Source organism: Anabrus simplex, chromosome 4, assembly GCF_040414725.1.
Source record: "Anabrus simplex isolate iqAnaSimp1 chromosome 4, ASM4041472v1, whole genome shotgun sequence".
Classification (NCBI taxonomy): Eukaryota; Metazoa; Arthropoda; class Insecta; order Orthoptera; family Tettigoniidae; genus Anabrus; species Anabrus simplex.
The window spans coordinates 375,399,845-375,415,495 of record NC_090268.1 but is presented as its reverse complement, the minus strand read 5'-3'; the positions used below and the strand labels follow the sequence as shown (position 1 = coordinate 375,415,495).

General features: G+C 37.8%; 1 protein-coding gene across 9 annotated transcripts in view; it reads left to right on the top strand.

Annotated features, from left to right (window-relative positions):
• LOC136872018 (uncharacterized) overlaps positions 1–15,651 on the top strand; it is an 811,539-nt gene that overhangs the window by 704,320 nt on the left and 91,568 nt on the right. For 8 of the 9 annotated variants that reach the window (XM_068227292.1, XM_068227293.1, XM_068227289.1 and 5 more), the window contains 3 exons: positions 4,426–4,509; positions 8,839–8,942; positions 15,448–15,546. In XM_068227292.1, the coding sequence (XP_068083393.1) occupies positions 4,426–4,509; positions 8,839–8,942; positions 15,448–15,546 (287 nt within the window). The remainder of the gene's footprint in view (positions 1–4,425; positions 4,510–8,838; positions 8,943–15,447; positions 15,547–15,651) is intronic. The other variant, XM_068227294.1, reaches the window with a different exon arrangement.

The window sequence follows — 15,651 nt, the reverse complement described above, 5'->3', positions numbered from 1 at the left end:
ATTACCTCTCCAAAATAGAATTTTGGAACTCAAGTTCTTCTAAAAGTAATAGTAGTTTCAAGAATACACTGATTTTTATTGCAGTAATGAGTTTGAGGAGTACCCTACCATGAGAGAATATTAAACAAGGATTATAGAATAAGTTATATTTTCCAGCAACCTACATTACACATATGTATCCATATTAATTTGCTGATTTAGATGTTGTATGACAATGTTAATGTGCATCTCTTTAATCTATTTTTCAATTTCCAGCATGAAAAGTGAATAATTTGTAAAATCACTTGTGTACATTCTCCAGGTGATTATTATTTTTCCTCTGATGTGATTTGAGGAAGCTGAAAATGTCATTTTGGATAACATTTTATTTATTTATTTATTTATTTATTTATTTATTTATTTATTTATTTATTTATTTATTTATTTATTTATTTATAAAAGAAGAACATACCAGTATCACATAAGTTATGCATGTAATTTTTGTGTTTGATTTTGAATGGTCAGAGGAATGAATTAACCTGTACCTACTTCTTTCTTATCTGACTAAACATCTGTCATTTCTCATGCATGTTCAGTTAGTGTTTTAAAGATTACACTTTTAATCAATGTTGCAATATTTTGGAAATGTTAAAAAGACTACAGTAATATATTATTGAAAACAATTAGTTGGAAATCACAGGGAAATGACTTTAAATAAATATAAATACGGTATATGGAGTCCATTAATTTCTTCAGTCCATAAGAAATAAGCCGAGATAGACCAGAAAAGATTCAGAATATCTTGTATTACCACAAACACAGTCATATTCGAGCCCTGTTACTGAGCACAAAGAATTTAGAATTCTGGGATTTCTTGCCCAACTCTTTTTCTGTTATTTTATTTAGGTACTTTTTGATGTTTGAAGCATGTCTAATTTAATATATGATACAAAACTTGTTCAAATAACTGGTGAACTTAATAACCACAATAACAGACTACTGTACTTCTATGCTTGATTAATATATTCTTTTCACAAATAATGATGCCAAAATCACTACCACTTTTAATGATTAAATTAGCTTCTTACCGAGTGAGTTAGCTGTAGATATGGGTCACATACTTACAAGCTTGCACTCGGGAGATGGTTTTCTGAAATTGGTTTTTCTGTTATTCCTTTTCTCACACGAAGCAAATGCTTGGGCTGTACCGTAATTAAGACCAAGGTTCCTTCCATCCCTTTTCCATACCACTGTTGCTGACAACTATCTGTGTTAGAGCAATATTAAACAACCACCACCACCACCACCACCACCACCTTCTTCTTCTTCTTCTTCTTCTGACTGGTTTTGTCCCTGCAGTGAGTCTTCTCCAACTGGGTCGATCCTGTACAGTACGTTTTGCATGTGCATAGCTCCTGCATTAAACCACTAACAAAAATTAAAGTTACCTTGTTGGAGTACTTCCAACCAAGTTCCAGGTTAGGAACACTTGATGTCCTATGCCTGATACCAGTATTGTGGTTAGAAATGTTCCAAAGACCAAATCACCAATGATCTAATCGTTAACCTCAATCAATCAATCAATCAATCAATCAATCTGCATTTCGAGCTGTTGCCCAAGTGGCAGATTCCCTCTTAGTTATTTACCTAGTCTTTCCTTAAATGATTTCAAAGAATTTGGAAATTTATTGAACATTTCCCTTAATATTTTATTCCAATCTCGTACTCTTAGTCCTATAAATGAATATTACATTATGAATTATATTATGAATATTAAAAGCTGTAGTGAGGTTGGTATTAATAATTCTTAATCCTGATCACTATGTCATGGATATCAGCATTGAAGAATTCAATAGCTGACTGATATAACAATAACTGGGAAATGAAATATGACGATGACCATTGTTTCAAAGGACAAATCAGTGGAATCATCAGTCCTAATAATGAAGTTTAACCCTCAACTGGTATCATACATCTGTGAGAAGCATGCCAAACTTTCCACATCCATTGAATCTCTTTTAGATATCTTATCCCAATGAATTTATAGTTATTTATGTTTTAAAATATGGCAGCATACCCTGTTATAAGGTAAATTGTGCAGTCCTACCAATATGGATTTTGGGCATTGAAATATAAATGTATGTTTTGAAATTTCCAGCAGTTTTGTTTCTTTCACAGATTTTAGGTCCTTCATAAAAAAATTAAACAGCAGAGAAACTATCACAAAAAGGATTCTTCCCTTCCCTCCTAGATTTTTGAGAAATGTGGGAAGGTTCCACTTTTTATAGGTCATCATTTATAGTCTTGTATTTTCTTGCGAGTGTGTAATTTTTTCGTAAGTTTTGCTGTGATGTGACTGAAAACATTTTTAAAGGAAATCAATTCAATAAATAACAAAATAATTGAGAAATAATTTCTTTATTTGCTTAGTAAATGTCTGTGGTTTGACAGACACCTTGATACCAGTTATATTACAAAAATATGTAATACACTCACCAGCATGAAAAATGCAGCACTTAAATTCCTTAAAAGCACCAGTCACTTTTATGACAATAATTTACTATTTTTATGATAAAATATTGTGGCGTGGACTCCTTGGTGTCTGACAATGAAAAAGAAAGTTTTCTTATAAACTTTCCATCAAATTAAGCCAGAGATGGATTTACACTTCAAGCAAATTTTGAGGAAGCTCATGAAGTTAATTCACCTTTGGTTTGATTTTCTACACTCTACACTTCACTTCACGGACTTCCTTCGCATCCTGAGAAGCATATATTACCTCCTCCTTGTACCAGTCACGGTAACCAAGCCTTCAGGCATCCTGCTAATTAACGCTGCAATGTCCTCTTGCAGAATCATCTCTCATTCTTCCAGGAGGGCCTCCCAAAGGTCCTGAGGGTGTCTGAATAGATCTGATGGACCCCTCTCTCTAGTGGTCCTATATTTGCTCAATAGGATTCAAATCAGGGCTTTCAGCAGGCCAAACAATAACGTGAATCTCTGCTTCATCCAAGAACTGATCTACACATCTCACAAAATTTGGGTGTATATTGTCCTGCATTAGTGAGAAACCATCACCAGCGAATGGAGCAAAATGTTTATTCCTGCCCACACCATCAGAAAACTACCCTGAAAAGAAGTCCTGGATGAAAATGTGCAAGCGGAATACCTTTCCCCAGGTCTTCTCCAGACCCTTTCTCTACGATCAGGAAATCTCATCTCATCAGTGAATAGCACTTGCTGTCATTGTTGGACTGACCAACGCAGTCGAGCTGCGCAGTGCTGTTTGTTGAGTTCTGAGCCTTCAGCAGGTCTTCTGGGAATGGAGATTGGCTCTTCTTCCAGTCTTCTTTAGACAGTTCTCTTGCTAACACTGAACCCTCAAACATTGTAGTCTATTTCATGATTCAACAACAGTGGCATGACAGTTGCAGAGAACTTGAAGTTGCGAGAAGTGAACATCTGCCGATGTTGCTCTTCTCACGCCTGGTCCCAGTCTTCTTGAACAGCCTTCAGTTTCCCTGTACCTCGTTACGGTTCTGGAAATCATGGACGGTGTAGTTCTCAGCATTTCAACAACGTAATGCATGTTGCGACCATCTTCCACCAAAGCAACAGCTTTTGAAGCATCTTCAAGACTTAAAAGCATGTTTATGCCAGAAATATGATCAGTCAACATTGGTCTGCACTAGGGTAGTCACCCAGGTGGCACATTTCCCATCTGTTGTTTTCCTAGCCTTTTCTTAAATGATTGCAAAGAATTTGGAAATTTATTGAACATCTCCCTTGGTAAATTATTCAAATCCCTAACTCCCCTTCCTACAAATGAATATTTGCCCCAATTTGTTCCTTTGAATTCAAACTTTATATTAGCAATTGAAATGATCTTTCCTACTTTTTAAAACTCTGCTCATACTCATTTGTCTATTAACATACTTCCACGGCATCTCTTCACTGACAGCTTGGAACATACCACTTAGTCAAGCAGCTCATCTCCTTTCTCCCAAATCCTCCCAGCCAAACTTTGATTATGATAATGACAGAAACATCTTACAAACACTTGTGATTGAAAAGCATACAACACTACAACAAGAAGTGCTTGAAGAGCAGCAAACATTGTTGCCTCACATCCAGTGATGTGTTTTCCAGATTGCACAAGGAAAAAAAGTTAAGGCTAGTGCAATAAACAATCCACACTTCATTATTTGCTCATAAAATAAAGCCAACTACCTCCCCCCATCTAAAAGCATAGGATGAAGTGCTGAACTTTGGTTAAATAGATAATTACACATAATTTCAGCATTTAGTAAATGTTGCATTTTTCATGCCGGTGAGTGTACGTCCCAGTTGAGGGTAAAAAGGAAAGAACTGAAGTATGAATGTATTTGTGATCCTAATTGGAATGCTCTTCTTACTAACTCTGGGAAGGATGGGTGCTTGTTCCAGATGAGCGCATGTTTACCTGCCACCATGCCCCTCTGTGCGAGGCACTTGCTCGACTCTCCTTTACCTTGCAGATGGCAATTGCTAGTAAGTGGCACTTAACTAATGGCATATGAACTGTTTGCACCTTGAGAGTCTGCTCTGTGGGAAACTGCCATTTTCATCATAGTTAAAATGTTTCTAATCCTCAAGTAGTGTTTTCTTAAAAGCTGGCTGAGAAGACAAAAATAATAAAAAAGAGAGGGGACTGAGAATATTTTACCATGTAAGTGTTTATTTCTGAAACCAGCCAAGTAGATAGGAAGAGTCTTTATGTACACACAGTCTGTTCAACAGAAAAACACACAGCAAAGAAGATCCCATCCTTATTTGTCATATCTTCACTCCTAACCCTGTAATGCCCTGGACAACATAATTGTCACACACTTTATTAGAAGTTACAAGAAGCCAAAGTCATTACTTATTTTCTCACTAACCACTGAGAACATTAGTCTCAGAAATGTAAGCAGCCTCCGATAGAATACATATTATAATAATTTTTTTTTGCAAGGGAGTGTGGAAAATGTCTCATAAGACGCTTGTGAGGGCCCGCACTCAACAAATGTGTGGAGATTCTTACCCACTAAAAACCACACTCCCTTTTCCCACAACGTTCATCTCCGCCCTGGAAACCACTCTCGCATTACTTCAGGATGGATTTCGTGCTTAATGCATCTTGTGCTTAGTCTTCCTTCTGCTTTACTGTTTGTTGTAATCATCCAGATCCTTCTTCTTTTGACGCAGAGTATTTTCTACGTAGACTGCCACCTGATCCAAAGACTCTTGACTTCGCAGCATTACTGACACGGTGCCTTCTGGTGTCAATTCTCTCCACATAACTTCTAAGCATCTTCTTTGTGGCAGCCAATGAACACACACAAAGAAAGTATGCATCGTTGATATCACCGCAGTATGTGCACACCGGACTAGTTGCTAGCCCTAGTCTATGAAGAAATTTCTGGAAGTATCCATGACCTGTCAAGAACTGTGTGAGATAGTAGTTCACTCCACCATGATTTTGGCCAACCCATACGCATAGCCTTTGCCAGTGTTCTTCCTTCTCTCCTTGTGCGAGCCAAATTTCTTGTCTTTCGAAAGCCAACAAGTCAATAGGAGCTACTGCTGCTACTACTAGAATCGCAGGTTCTGATACTGTATGATATGCGCATGGAATTCATAAAGCTGCTCTCCGTTGTACAGCCGCAATTCTTGACCGATACTTCGCAATTTTTAATGACTCAGCCCAAATTTCCAAACCGTATAGAAGTATTGATTTGACAGTCAACATGAGAAGCTGACTTTTACTAGATTTTGGCCCCTTGATATTTCGCACGAGTCTACTCAGTGCAGTCATGGTTTTCACTGCCTTATCTGTTACCTGTTGGATATCTTCCCAAAATGTAAGCTTAGTATCAAGCGTTACACCAAGATATTTTGTGCTCCTAGTTGTTTCGATGACTATCTGCCCAATCTGCATCAATACAACAGTATTAATTCTTTTCCTCATCAGGAGGACAATTTCCATTTTATGGTCTGCGAATTCTAACCTGTGATTTATCATCCATTCTCTAACTCATCTCATCACCTGATTCAGTTTAAATTGAGCTAGCTCTATCAGGGCAGCCACATCATCATCATCATTAGCATAACCCACAAGTTTCACATCTTCTGTCATCTCCAGCCGTAACAAACCATCATACATGATATTCGAGAGGTTTGGTCCAAGAATTGAACTTTGCGCTGCACCAGCTGTGAACCATTTTCTTTTCTGACCATCTTTCATGTTGTATAACAATGTACAATCTTTCAAATAGTCTTGCAGTATGTACATGAGATATTCTGGTAGCTTGAACATTTCTTGTAGAGCTTCCAAAATATCACTCCATCTTGCTTAGTTGAAAGCATTTTTAACATTTAGGGTCACAAGAAGTGTCAGCTTTCTCAAGTGATGAGTACCCATTTGAGTTCATTCTGCTGTCTTTACCACTTCCTAATAATAATAATAATAATAATAATAATAATAATAATAATAATAATAATAATAATAATAATAATAATAATAATAATAATAATAATAATAATAATAATAATAATAATAATAATAATAATAATAATAATAATAATAATAATAATAATAATAATAATAATAATAATAATAATAATAATAATAATAATAATAATAATAATAATAATAATAATAATAATAATAATAATAATAATAATAATAATAATAATAATAATAATAATAATAATAATAATAATAATAATAATAATAATAATAATAATAATAATAATAATAATAATAATAATAATAATAATAATAATAATAATAATAATAATAATAATAATAATAATAATAATAATAATAATAATAATAATAATAATAATAATAATAATAATAATAATAATAATAATAATAATAATAATAATAATAATAATAATAATAATATCTAGCACTGAACTACAAGCTTGATACATTAGAAGTATTAGAAAGAAGAATTATAAGAAAAATATTAGGTCCTCTAAGAATTGCAGAGTTTTGGAAATTAAGAAGTAACAATGAAATTTACCAGAACATAGCAAACATATCAGAAACAATAAGAAAAAGGAGATTGCTGTTTCTTGGACACATTTATAGAATGGATGACAATAGACTAACTTAAGGAATCTTCTAGTACCTTTGGGAAAAGAAATCAACCACCACCAGGATTCAAGAAGTCAAGAAAGACCTGGAAAGGAACAACATATGAGAAGAAGAATTATTGGAAAGAAAGATTTTTTAGGAAGAAAGTCTTACAAATGGAAGGATTCCAAGGTAGGAAGGAAAAGAAAACAGGCACAAAGTGGACTGAAGACAGGAAAAAGAAGCACAGTGAAACAATGAAAGAATACTGGAAAGAACAGGAAGAATTGAAATTGTAACGTGGTCCTTAGAAGGCCGGAACGCAAGAAGAAGAATAATGATGATGATAATTTCATGCGGCTATTTCTAGCCGGGTGCAGCCCTTGTATGGCAGACCCTCCGATGAGGGTGGGCAGCATCTGCCATGCGTAGGTAACTGCGTGTTATTGTGGTGGAGGATAGTGTTATGTGTGGTGTGTGAGTTGCAGGGATGTTAGAGACGGCACAAACACCCAGCCCGCGGGCCATTGGAATTAACCAATGAAGGTTAAAATCCCCGACCTGGCCGGGAATCTAACCCGGGACCCTCTGAACCGAAGGCCAGTACGCTGACCATTCAGCCAACGAGTCGGACATGATAATAAAGATGATGATGATAATTGTAATTGGCTTTACATACTAGGAAATCTACGGACACAAGGCTGAAGTATTTAAGTACCTTCAAATACCACCAGACTGAGCCAGGATCGAACCTGCCAAGTTGGTCGGAAGGCCAGCGCATCAACCATCTAAGCCACTCAGCCCAGCAATAGAATACATCTCTATCATCCTATTATATTTGATTACAAAGGCTGTGAACACATATTTTGTTTCACTAATCTGATTTCACCATTTCACCTGTCGCAGAAAGGAGTGTGCGTGTGTGTCTCTCTCTCTCTCTCTCTCTCTCTCTCTAGTGCAGTGGTGGGGGATATGTATACTGTAATTGACAGCTGATAGAATAGCATCTAACAGAGTGAGCTGTCCATGCGGTTAGGGTCGCGCAGCTGTGAGCTTGCATTTGGGAGATAGTGGGTTCGAACCCTACTGTCGGCAGCCTAAAGATGGTTTTCTGTGGTGTCCCATTTTCACACCTGGTAAATACTGGCACCACAGCTGCTTCCTTCTCACTCCTACCCCTTTTCTATCTTATCCCTCCCATAAGACCTATGTGTGTCAGTGCCATTAAAGCAGATTTAAAAAAGCATTTAATAATGTTCCAGTGACTTTTTAGATTTCTTACATTATTTTATTTAGCTGTTCTCCTCTCATGTGCTTCTCTGTAGAAAGTATTTCTTCTCCTTTCCTACTCTTACATACGGTATGCCAAAATAAAATGATGAAGACAACCTTTTGAATGCTATAGGTAATTTAGTCATATAAAATGATAATGTTTTATTATCTGTTGAAAATTAAGGAGCCTGCATGGTAAATTAATTTGTCCTCTTCATTTCTAGGAATATGAACTGCATACCATTTAAGAAAGAGCTCAGGTTAAGCTGAGTTTCTATTGATCAAAATTCTAGTAATGAGGGTCAGTCTTCCATTTTCATTATGATGTGAATGGCATCCTTTACTTCACACTACCATAATATTTTACAGCTTTGCTAATTAACAAATTAACTTGAAGTATAACTTTACATTATGAAATACAGAAGAAAATGATCCAGAATGGTAATGAAAATATGAATAATGTATCATGTACCTTGTCCCAGACAAACCAATGCCCGAGCAGGAGTCTCCATCTTCTGCCCACTCAGCCTTGAAGCAGTTGGTCCAGAACATTATTCATGAAGCCATGACGTTACCTACATTGCAGGTTAGTCATATTTTTATACACAGAGATATATTGGAATGATTTTCAAACTTCTGACTTGTTTTTAAACTTAAGGATCCTGAGAATAATGAATCAGAACTTGAAGATGAACATAATTTTGAGGTCTTGTTTCAACAAGGAGAACATTTATATAGAATTGTGGGGTTTATACAATAAACAAGTAAAATTTATCATGTGAGCTTTATTGCATCACTGGTTCATTAACAATTCCAAAACCAAAGAAGAAATATACAATTCATGTATACACCGAGGTTCATTGAATTCCACATAATGTCCATAGTTCATTAATTTGTCGTTGTGGAGGTTGTCTTGTACATGCTGCATTGTAACAGAAGAGCCAGTGGTTCTGCCACACCAGCCGCCGACGGAGTAGGTACGTCTAGGACATAGGGCCGGGGGATGGTCTGGAAACCTCATGCGTAGGCCGGAATGGGTTGTGGGCATTGTGTCAATGATGGGCGAGGCAGTCTCAATTCTCATTTTAGTATCATGTGAATTGCGATTCATGCCTAGTCCAGGAGGTGCAAGTGTGTTTTCATCAGGCTTCATTCAGTTAATGCTGACACAAACAGGTTTTTCTTTCAGTTGAAGAGTAATGGACTTATTGCTGCATTCTAGGACCTTGTGCGGGCCATGTATGGTGGTTGGAAAGCACCGCATATCTTATCATGCAGGTATGTGGGTGTATATTGTAAGATCCTTAAACACAAAAATATAGAGTTGGACATGTTGTGATGGAAGTACAGGCCGTAGTTAATTCATTTGTTGTTGAGTCCAGTTATGAAGTTAGAAGGCTGTATACCTTCAGTCAACAATCACTGATGTGGGAAGTTCCAAGAAAGAGATAAGGAGAAGGATTTTGCTAGAACGAGTTACTCTAAAGAAATGAACTAATATCTGGCTGAACAGGGGAAACCCTTGCAACCTCTGATTTCTCATATGGCTGCAAGACCTGGGCCACTAAGGCTTGTGACAGAAAACTCATCATCGCCTTTAAAATGTGGTGCTGGCATAGAACGCTACATGTGCCTTGGACCACAAGAAGAACCAATGTGTTCATACTTCAGAAGCTGAAGTTTTTAAAATGCCTTTCTTCTCAAATTGGTATGGTAACAAATTGTGAGATGACTTGATGAAAATCTAGAGAAGTTGATCATGGAAGGGAAGGAAGGGAAGGTTAAGGGAAGTAGGACATGGGGAAGGATTGCAGCCAAATAAATGGAAGAAGTTACGACTATCACTGGCTTATTTTTCCAATGTGCCCTAAAGTAAGCCAAGGACCTTCTGTGATGGCAAAGCTACAATTGAGATGTGACAAACAAAGACAAAACCAGATGGGGTCACGATGCTCAGAAATTAGTAAATCGATTAATGATTGTGATCTGGAAGACAGGTTGTAGTGTCACACAATAATTCTCCTGGGAGACTGAGTGATTCACCATTGGTCAATTCTGCTGAAGAGGCACTGCAAATGCCAAGTAGGACAATTGTTAAAGCCTGAAGTCAGGACATGTGACCTTGAGTTGATGATGGAGCCTTTCCAACTTCCAGTTGGAGTATGGATGTTAGATTGTAGTCCAAGAATGTATAGTACTGATCAGGGTTCCGAGGTGCTGGAATAGTTAAGACTCAAACTATTGTCCTTGATCAGTTGTGATGCAAACTGGTGCTCTGAACTGAGTAGTTCAGCATGCTGTGAAAGCTTCGGTGACATCTTCCTCAGTGATATACCCCATTGCCCAAAACTCTGGCCAGCGAATGAAGCGATCTGCAGCTGTTGGACAGTACCAGTAGGTGTCGGCAAGTGGGATTGGAGCTATGCTATGATACACAGGGGGATTTGAAGGGATCATATAGATGCAGGTATGAAGTTCCCCAATGGTGCAATGATGTGACTTTTCTGGTTGTTATATAAATAAAACATTTTGACTTTTTTAATGCTATTTGTTTGGGGTTTTGACCCATATGGATCTTTTGTCCCAACTGACACCATATTGTATGAACCTGCATGTAATTAGAATGGCGGTAGTGTGGAATGTTATGTGCGAGGAAAGGAAGATTAAGGACGTCACAAACACCCAGTCCCCAGGCCAGGGACATTAATCTTTACAATTTAGATTCCCTGATGGGTCAGGATTTTTAACTCGAGGCCGCCAGGTAACAGGCGGACAGGTTGCCCCCTACACTGCGAGGCCAGAATTTCATTGAATTGTATTTAACAAGTTTTAAGATTTAGATTGTTTAAATTAATCACTCACCAAAGATATTGTATTAATTTTATTTTTTTCGCCCTTCCAACCACTAATTTTAATTTCAGGTATTTACTGTATCTAACTCGGCAGGGCACATGCTCTCTGTCATAACACCAGGACGAATGATGGGTGAATATTACCCATAAGCAAAAATCCTCCTTAATTTTAAATCATAATGTTTGGAAACCATGTAAATGATGATAAATTCATCATGTACTAAATCAATTGGAGTAACATACATACATACATACATACATACATACATACATCATCATTACAGACCATTATGCCTTTCAGCGTTCAGTCTGCAAATCTCTGTGAATTTACTAAACGTTGCCACAACCCTCTATTTGCAACTAGTGCTGCAGCCTCATTTAGTTCTATCCTCTTATCTTTAAATCATTAGAAACTGAGTCTAACCATCGTCTATTCCTCTCGCAGCATTTTTCAATTACCTGGTGCATAGTAAAATTCTGATCCTAACAGCCCCTCTGTGGTCTGAATCCACACTGGTTTTCATCCAACTTCCTCTCAACCACTGATTGCAACCTCCCTTCCAAGATGCCAGTGAATACTTTGCCTGCTATACTAATCAATGAGATACCTTGATAGTTGTTGCAATCCCTCCTGTTCCCTTTCTTATAGATAGGTGCTATTACTGCTGTTGTCCACTCTGAAGGTACCTTACCAACACTCCATTACTCTATGAAGCCATTTCATCCCTGCCATCCCACTATACTTCACCAATGCAGATCTTATTTAATCTATTCCTGCTGCCTTATGACAATAGAGTTTATTTACCACCTTTTACACTTCATCAAGCGTAGTTTCACCAACATCATTCTCCTCCTCCCAATAAGCTCGGTTGTTCGTGACACCACCAGGAACATTTCCTTTTATGTTGAGAAGATTTTCAAAATATTCCCTCTACCTATCCAGCAATTCCCTGGGATCTATTAAGAGTTCACTTGAATTACCCAAAACACTGTTCATTTCCTTTTTCCCTCCCTTCCTAAGATTCTTCATTACTGTCCAGAAAGGTTTCCGTGCTGCTTGACCTAGCCTTTCCAGGTTATTACCAAAAATCTTCCCATGACTTCTTTTTGGATTCAACAACCATTTGTTTTGCTCTGTTTCTTTCATCTACGTACAAATCTCTGTCTGTCTCAGCCCTTGTTTGGAGCCATTTCTGATAAGTCTTCTTCATATATTTACAAGCTGCTCTCACTTAATCTTTCCACCAAGATGTTAGCTTTTTCCTCATCTTTACACACAGTTGTTCCTAGGCATTCCCTTGCTGTTTGTACTACAGCATCTCTGTACGAAACCAATTCTTTATATATCCTGAACCTGCTTACTGTACACTGTTTGGAACTTCTCACTAATCATATCCATGTACTTCTATCTAATGCCCTCGTCCTGGAGATTTTCTACCCTTATACGTTTGCAGACAGATTTCACTTTCTCTGTCCTAGGCCTAGAGATACTTAGTTCACTACAGATCAGATAGTGGTCTGTATCATTAAAAAATCCCCAGAAAACCCGTAGATTCCTAACCTATTTCTTGAATTCCAAGTCTGTTAAGATATAGTCTATTATGGATCTGGTACCCCTACCCTCCCATGTGTAGCGGTGAATAGCCTGTAGAATGTATTCATAACTGCTAAACCCATACTAGCACAGAAGTCCAGCAAATGCTACCCATTCCTATTAGCTTTCATATCTTCCCCACATTTACCAATCACCCTTTCATATCCTTCAGTTCTAATTCCAACTCTCGCATTGAAATGCCTATTAGCACTATCCTATCCTTGCTGTTGACCCTCACTACGATGTCACTCAATGGTTCATAATACTTGTCAACTTCATCCTCATCTGCACCCTCACAGGGTGAATATGCTGAGACAATTCCCGTCCTAATCCTCGAACTGCCAAATCTTCCCACATCATTTGCTCATTTACGTGCCTAACAGAAACTATGTTGTGTGCAGTAGTATTCCTGATGTAAAGTCCTACACCAAACTCTGCCCTTCCCTTTTTTCACCTGTCAAGTACACTTTATAATCTCCTACCTCTTCCTTGTTATCTCCCCGTACCTGAATATCACTTACTCCTAGCAAATTCAGAGGTATCCTCTTAGCTGACTCAGCCAGTTCTACTTCCTTTCTTCCGTAAGTCTCATTAATACTGACAGCTCCCCATCAAATTCCATTTCATTCACCAAGTTGTTCCTAAGGAGTCCCTCACCTTTCAAATGGGAGTGGGACTCCATTACTCCCATAGGTCTGAGGCTTGCTTAAAATGTTTTTAGCTCAGTAAATTCCTGAAGGAGGATGCTACCATACTTACACATAGTCCAAGTGAAGATCTCTCCTCTAACGGGTTAGGGACCGCCAGTGGATTGTATAGTCCTAGCCACCTGAGCACAAGGAGGACGATGACTCAGAATATGTCCGAGTTGCCCGCTCCCATTTCGTAACAACTGGTACTCTGATTCTCAGGACCACTTCCTAGGCCACTCAGCCATTTGCAAGAAATGTCGATGGAATGTAGATTCAGTGTTGAAATTGTTTGCTTTATAGATGACTTGAACATTGATAACAATGATGGTCAGATGCCAAAAACTATTGTTATTGGCCATCGAGATGATGTTCAAGAGATGGTGTAAGTGCCGCATATTTCATCAACCCGTGTTCTACAATCCCTTTAGTACCATTGTACAGTCATCATTTCTGGCTTCTCTTTGGTGCCAGACTCTTCATCAATGGCTGCATCGCAATGCTTAGTGGATGCTAGGGGGACTGATAACCACAATACCTACACTTTCACAGTCACCACTCTCTTGTTCACTTTCTGAATTGTGATCACTTTCTTCGATACTGTCAATTTCTGACTCATCACTAGCGTCAATGTCGCAGTCTTCCTTGGGAACATCTAACACGTTTGTAATTTCGTTCTGCGTCATGGAGAGATATATCTTCAATTCCTGAAATTCATTAAAATTTTGTGTAAACTGCCAAAAGATGCGCATGAAAATGAAAATCCACAGCCTGTTTTCAGTCATTAGACCGGGTCAGGAATGGAATGAATGAAGCTCCAATCTAGCGGTGAGGATAGGAATTGAGCTGGCTGCTGAAGCCTGTCGCTCTCCTCTGGGGCAGTGATTAATGAATGACAGATGAAATGAAATGATATTGGAGAGTGTTGCTGGAATGAATGATGACAGGGAAATCTGGAGTACCCGGAGAAAAACCTGTCCTGCCTCCGCTTAGTCCAGCACAAATCTCACATGGAGTGACCAGGATTTGAACTACGGAACTCAGCGGCCAGAGGCTGACGTGCTGCCACCTGAGCCACGGAGGCTCTTACATACTAAAAGAACACTTGTCTAATAATAATTACTGCACTGTTTGTCCGAAAAACTAAGTAGTTAGCAAAAAAACAATGGGATTCTGAAGCATATGAGCGCATGCATGGGTGGAATTTACCCAGTCGATGTTTCTTCACACTGTGAATGGAACTAACAAAGCTATATGGCTGATTGAAGGTCGTAACATTTGGAAGAGTAGACTAGAAAGGTACTGAGAGGGGAGACCTGAAGAGCATATTAGAAATAACTGATACATACATTTCATATTCACTTCAGTAATGCCATATGAGCATCCTTACAGGATAAAGGAGATTCAGCTAATCCACAAAAAAGCATAGCATACATGGAAAAAATTCAGGTAATTATTTATCTTTAACCCTCAAACACACGCGTTTGGGGTGGAATCCACCCCAGCTCATTTTATTTCCTAGTGAAATGTACAAATAACTTTCCTGTGCTCTCCCCGCTCTTATATCTTTCTGGCTGGATCCCCGCAGAAAGAATCATTCTTACATAATCTATCTTAAAATCTCCAATTAATACAGTAATTCATGTTTTACAATGCAATGATATGTGGGGTGGAAAGCACCCCAACGCGTGTGTCTGCGTTCTAAGATTTGGCGCGTGTGCTTGAGGGTTAATAAACACATGTTTAAAAAATAATTCCATACCTTCCTGTGTTGAGCTTTCTAACATGCGTGTTTTGAAATGAACTCTCAACATAATACCACTTCAAACAATCCCCATCAATTTTGATATAAAATACAAGTTTATATCCTCTTTAAAGTTTATGCTTTTTTGCTGTATAGTATATTTTCTAGACCCACAGAACAGTGTTATTAATAGCATACGGTACTTATTTTAGGGTCTAAATCAAAATGTGGATCCAGAGAACGAAACTTCATCGGAGGACATGACTTCAAAAACATATGAGGATATACTTGCTACTGCCATCCTGAATAAAGTAAGTTATAACAACTTGCCTATTGTGTACTGTACATTCCTTAGTGAGGTATATTCCTCTATTTCTTGTTGTATTGGTCGCGTTCACAAAGCATCATTATTTCTA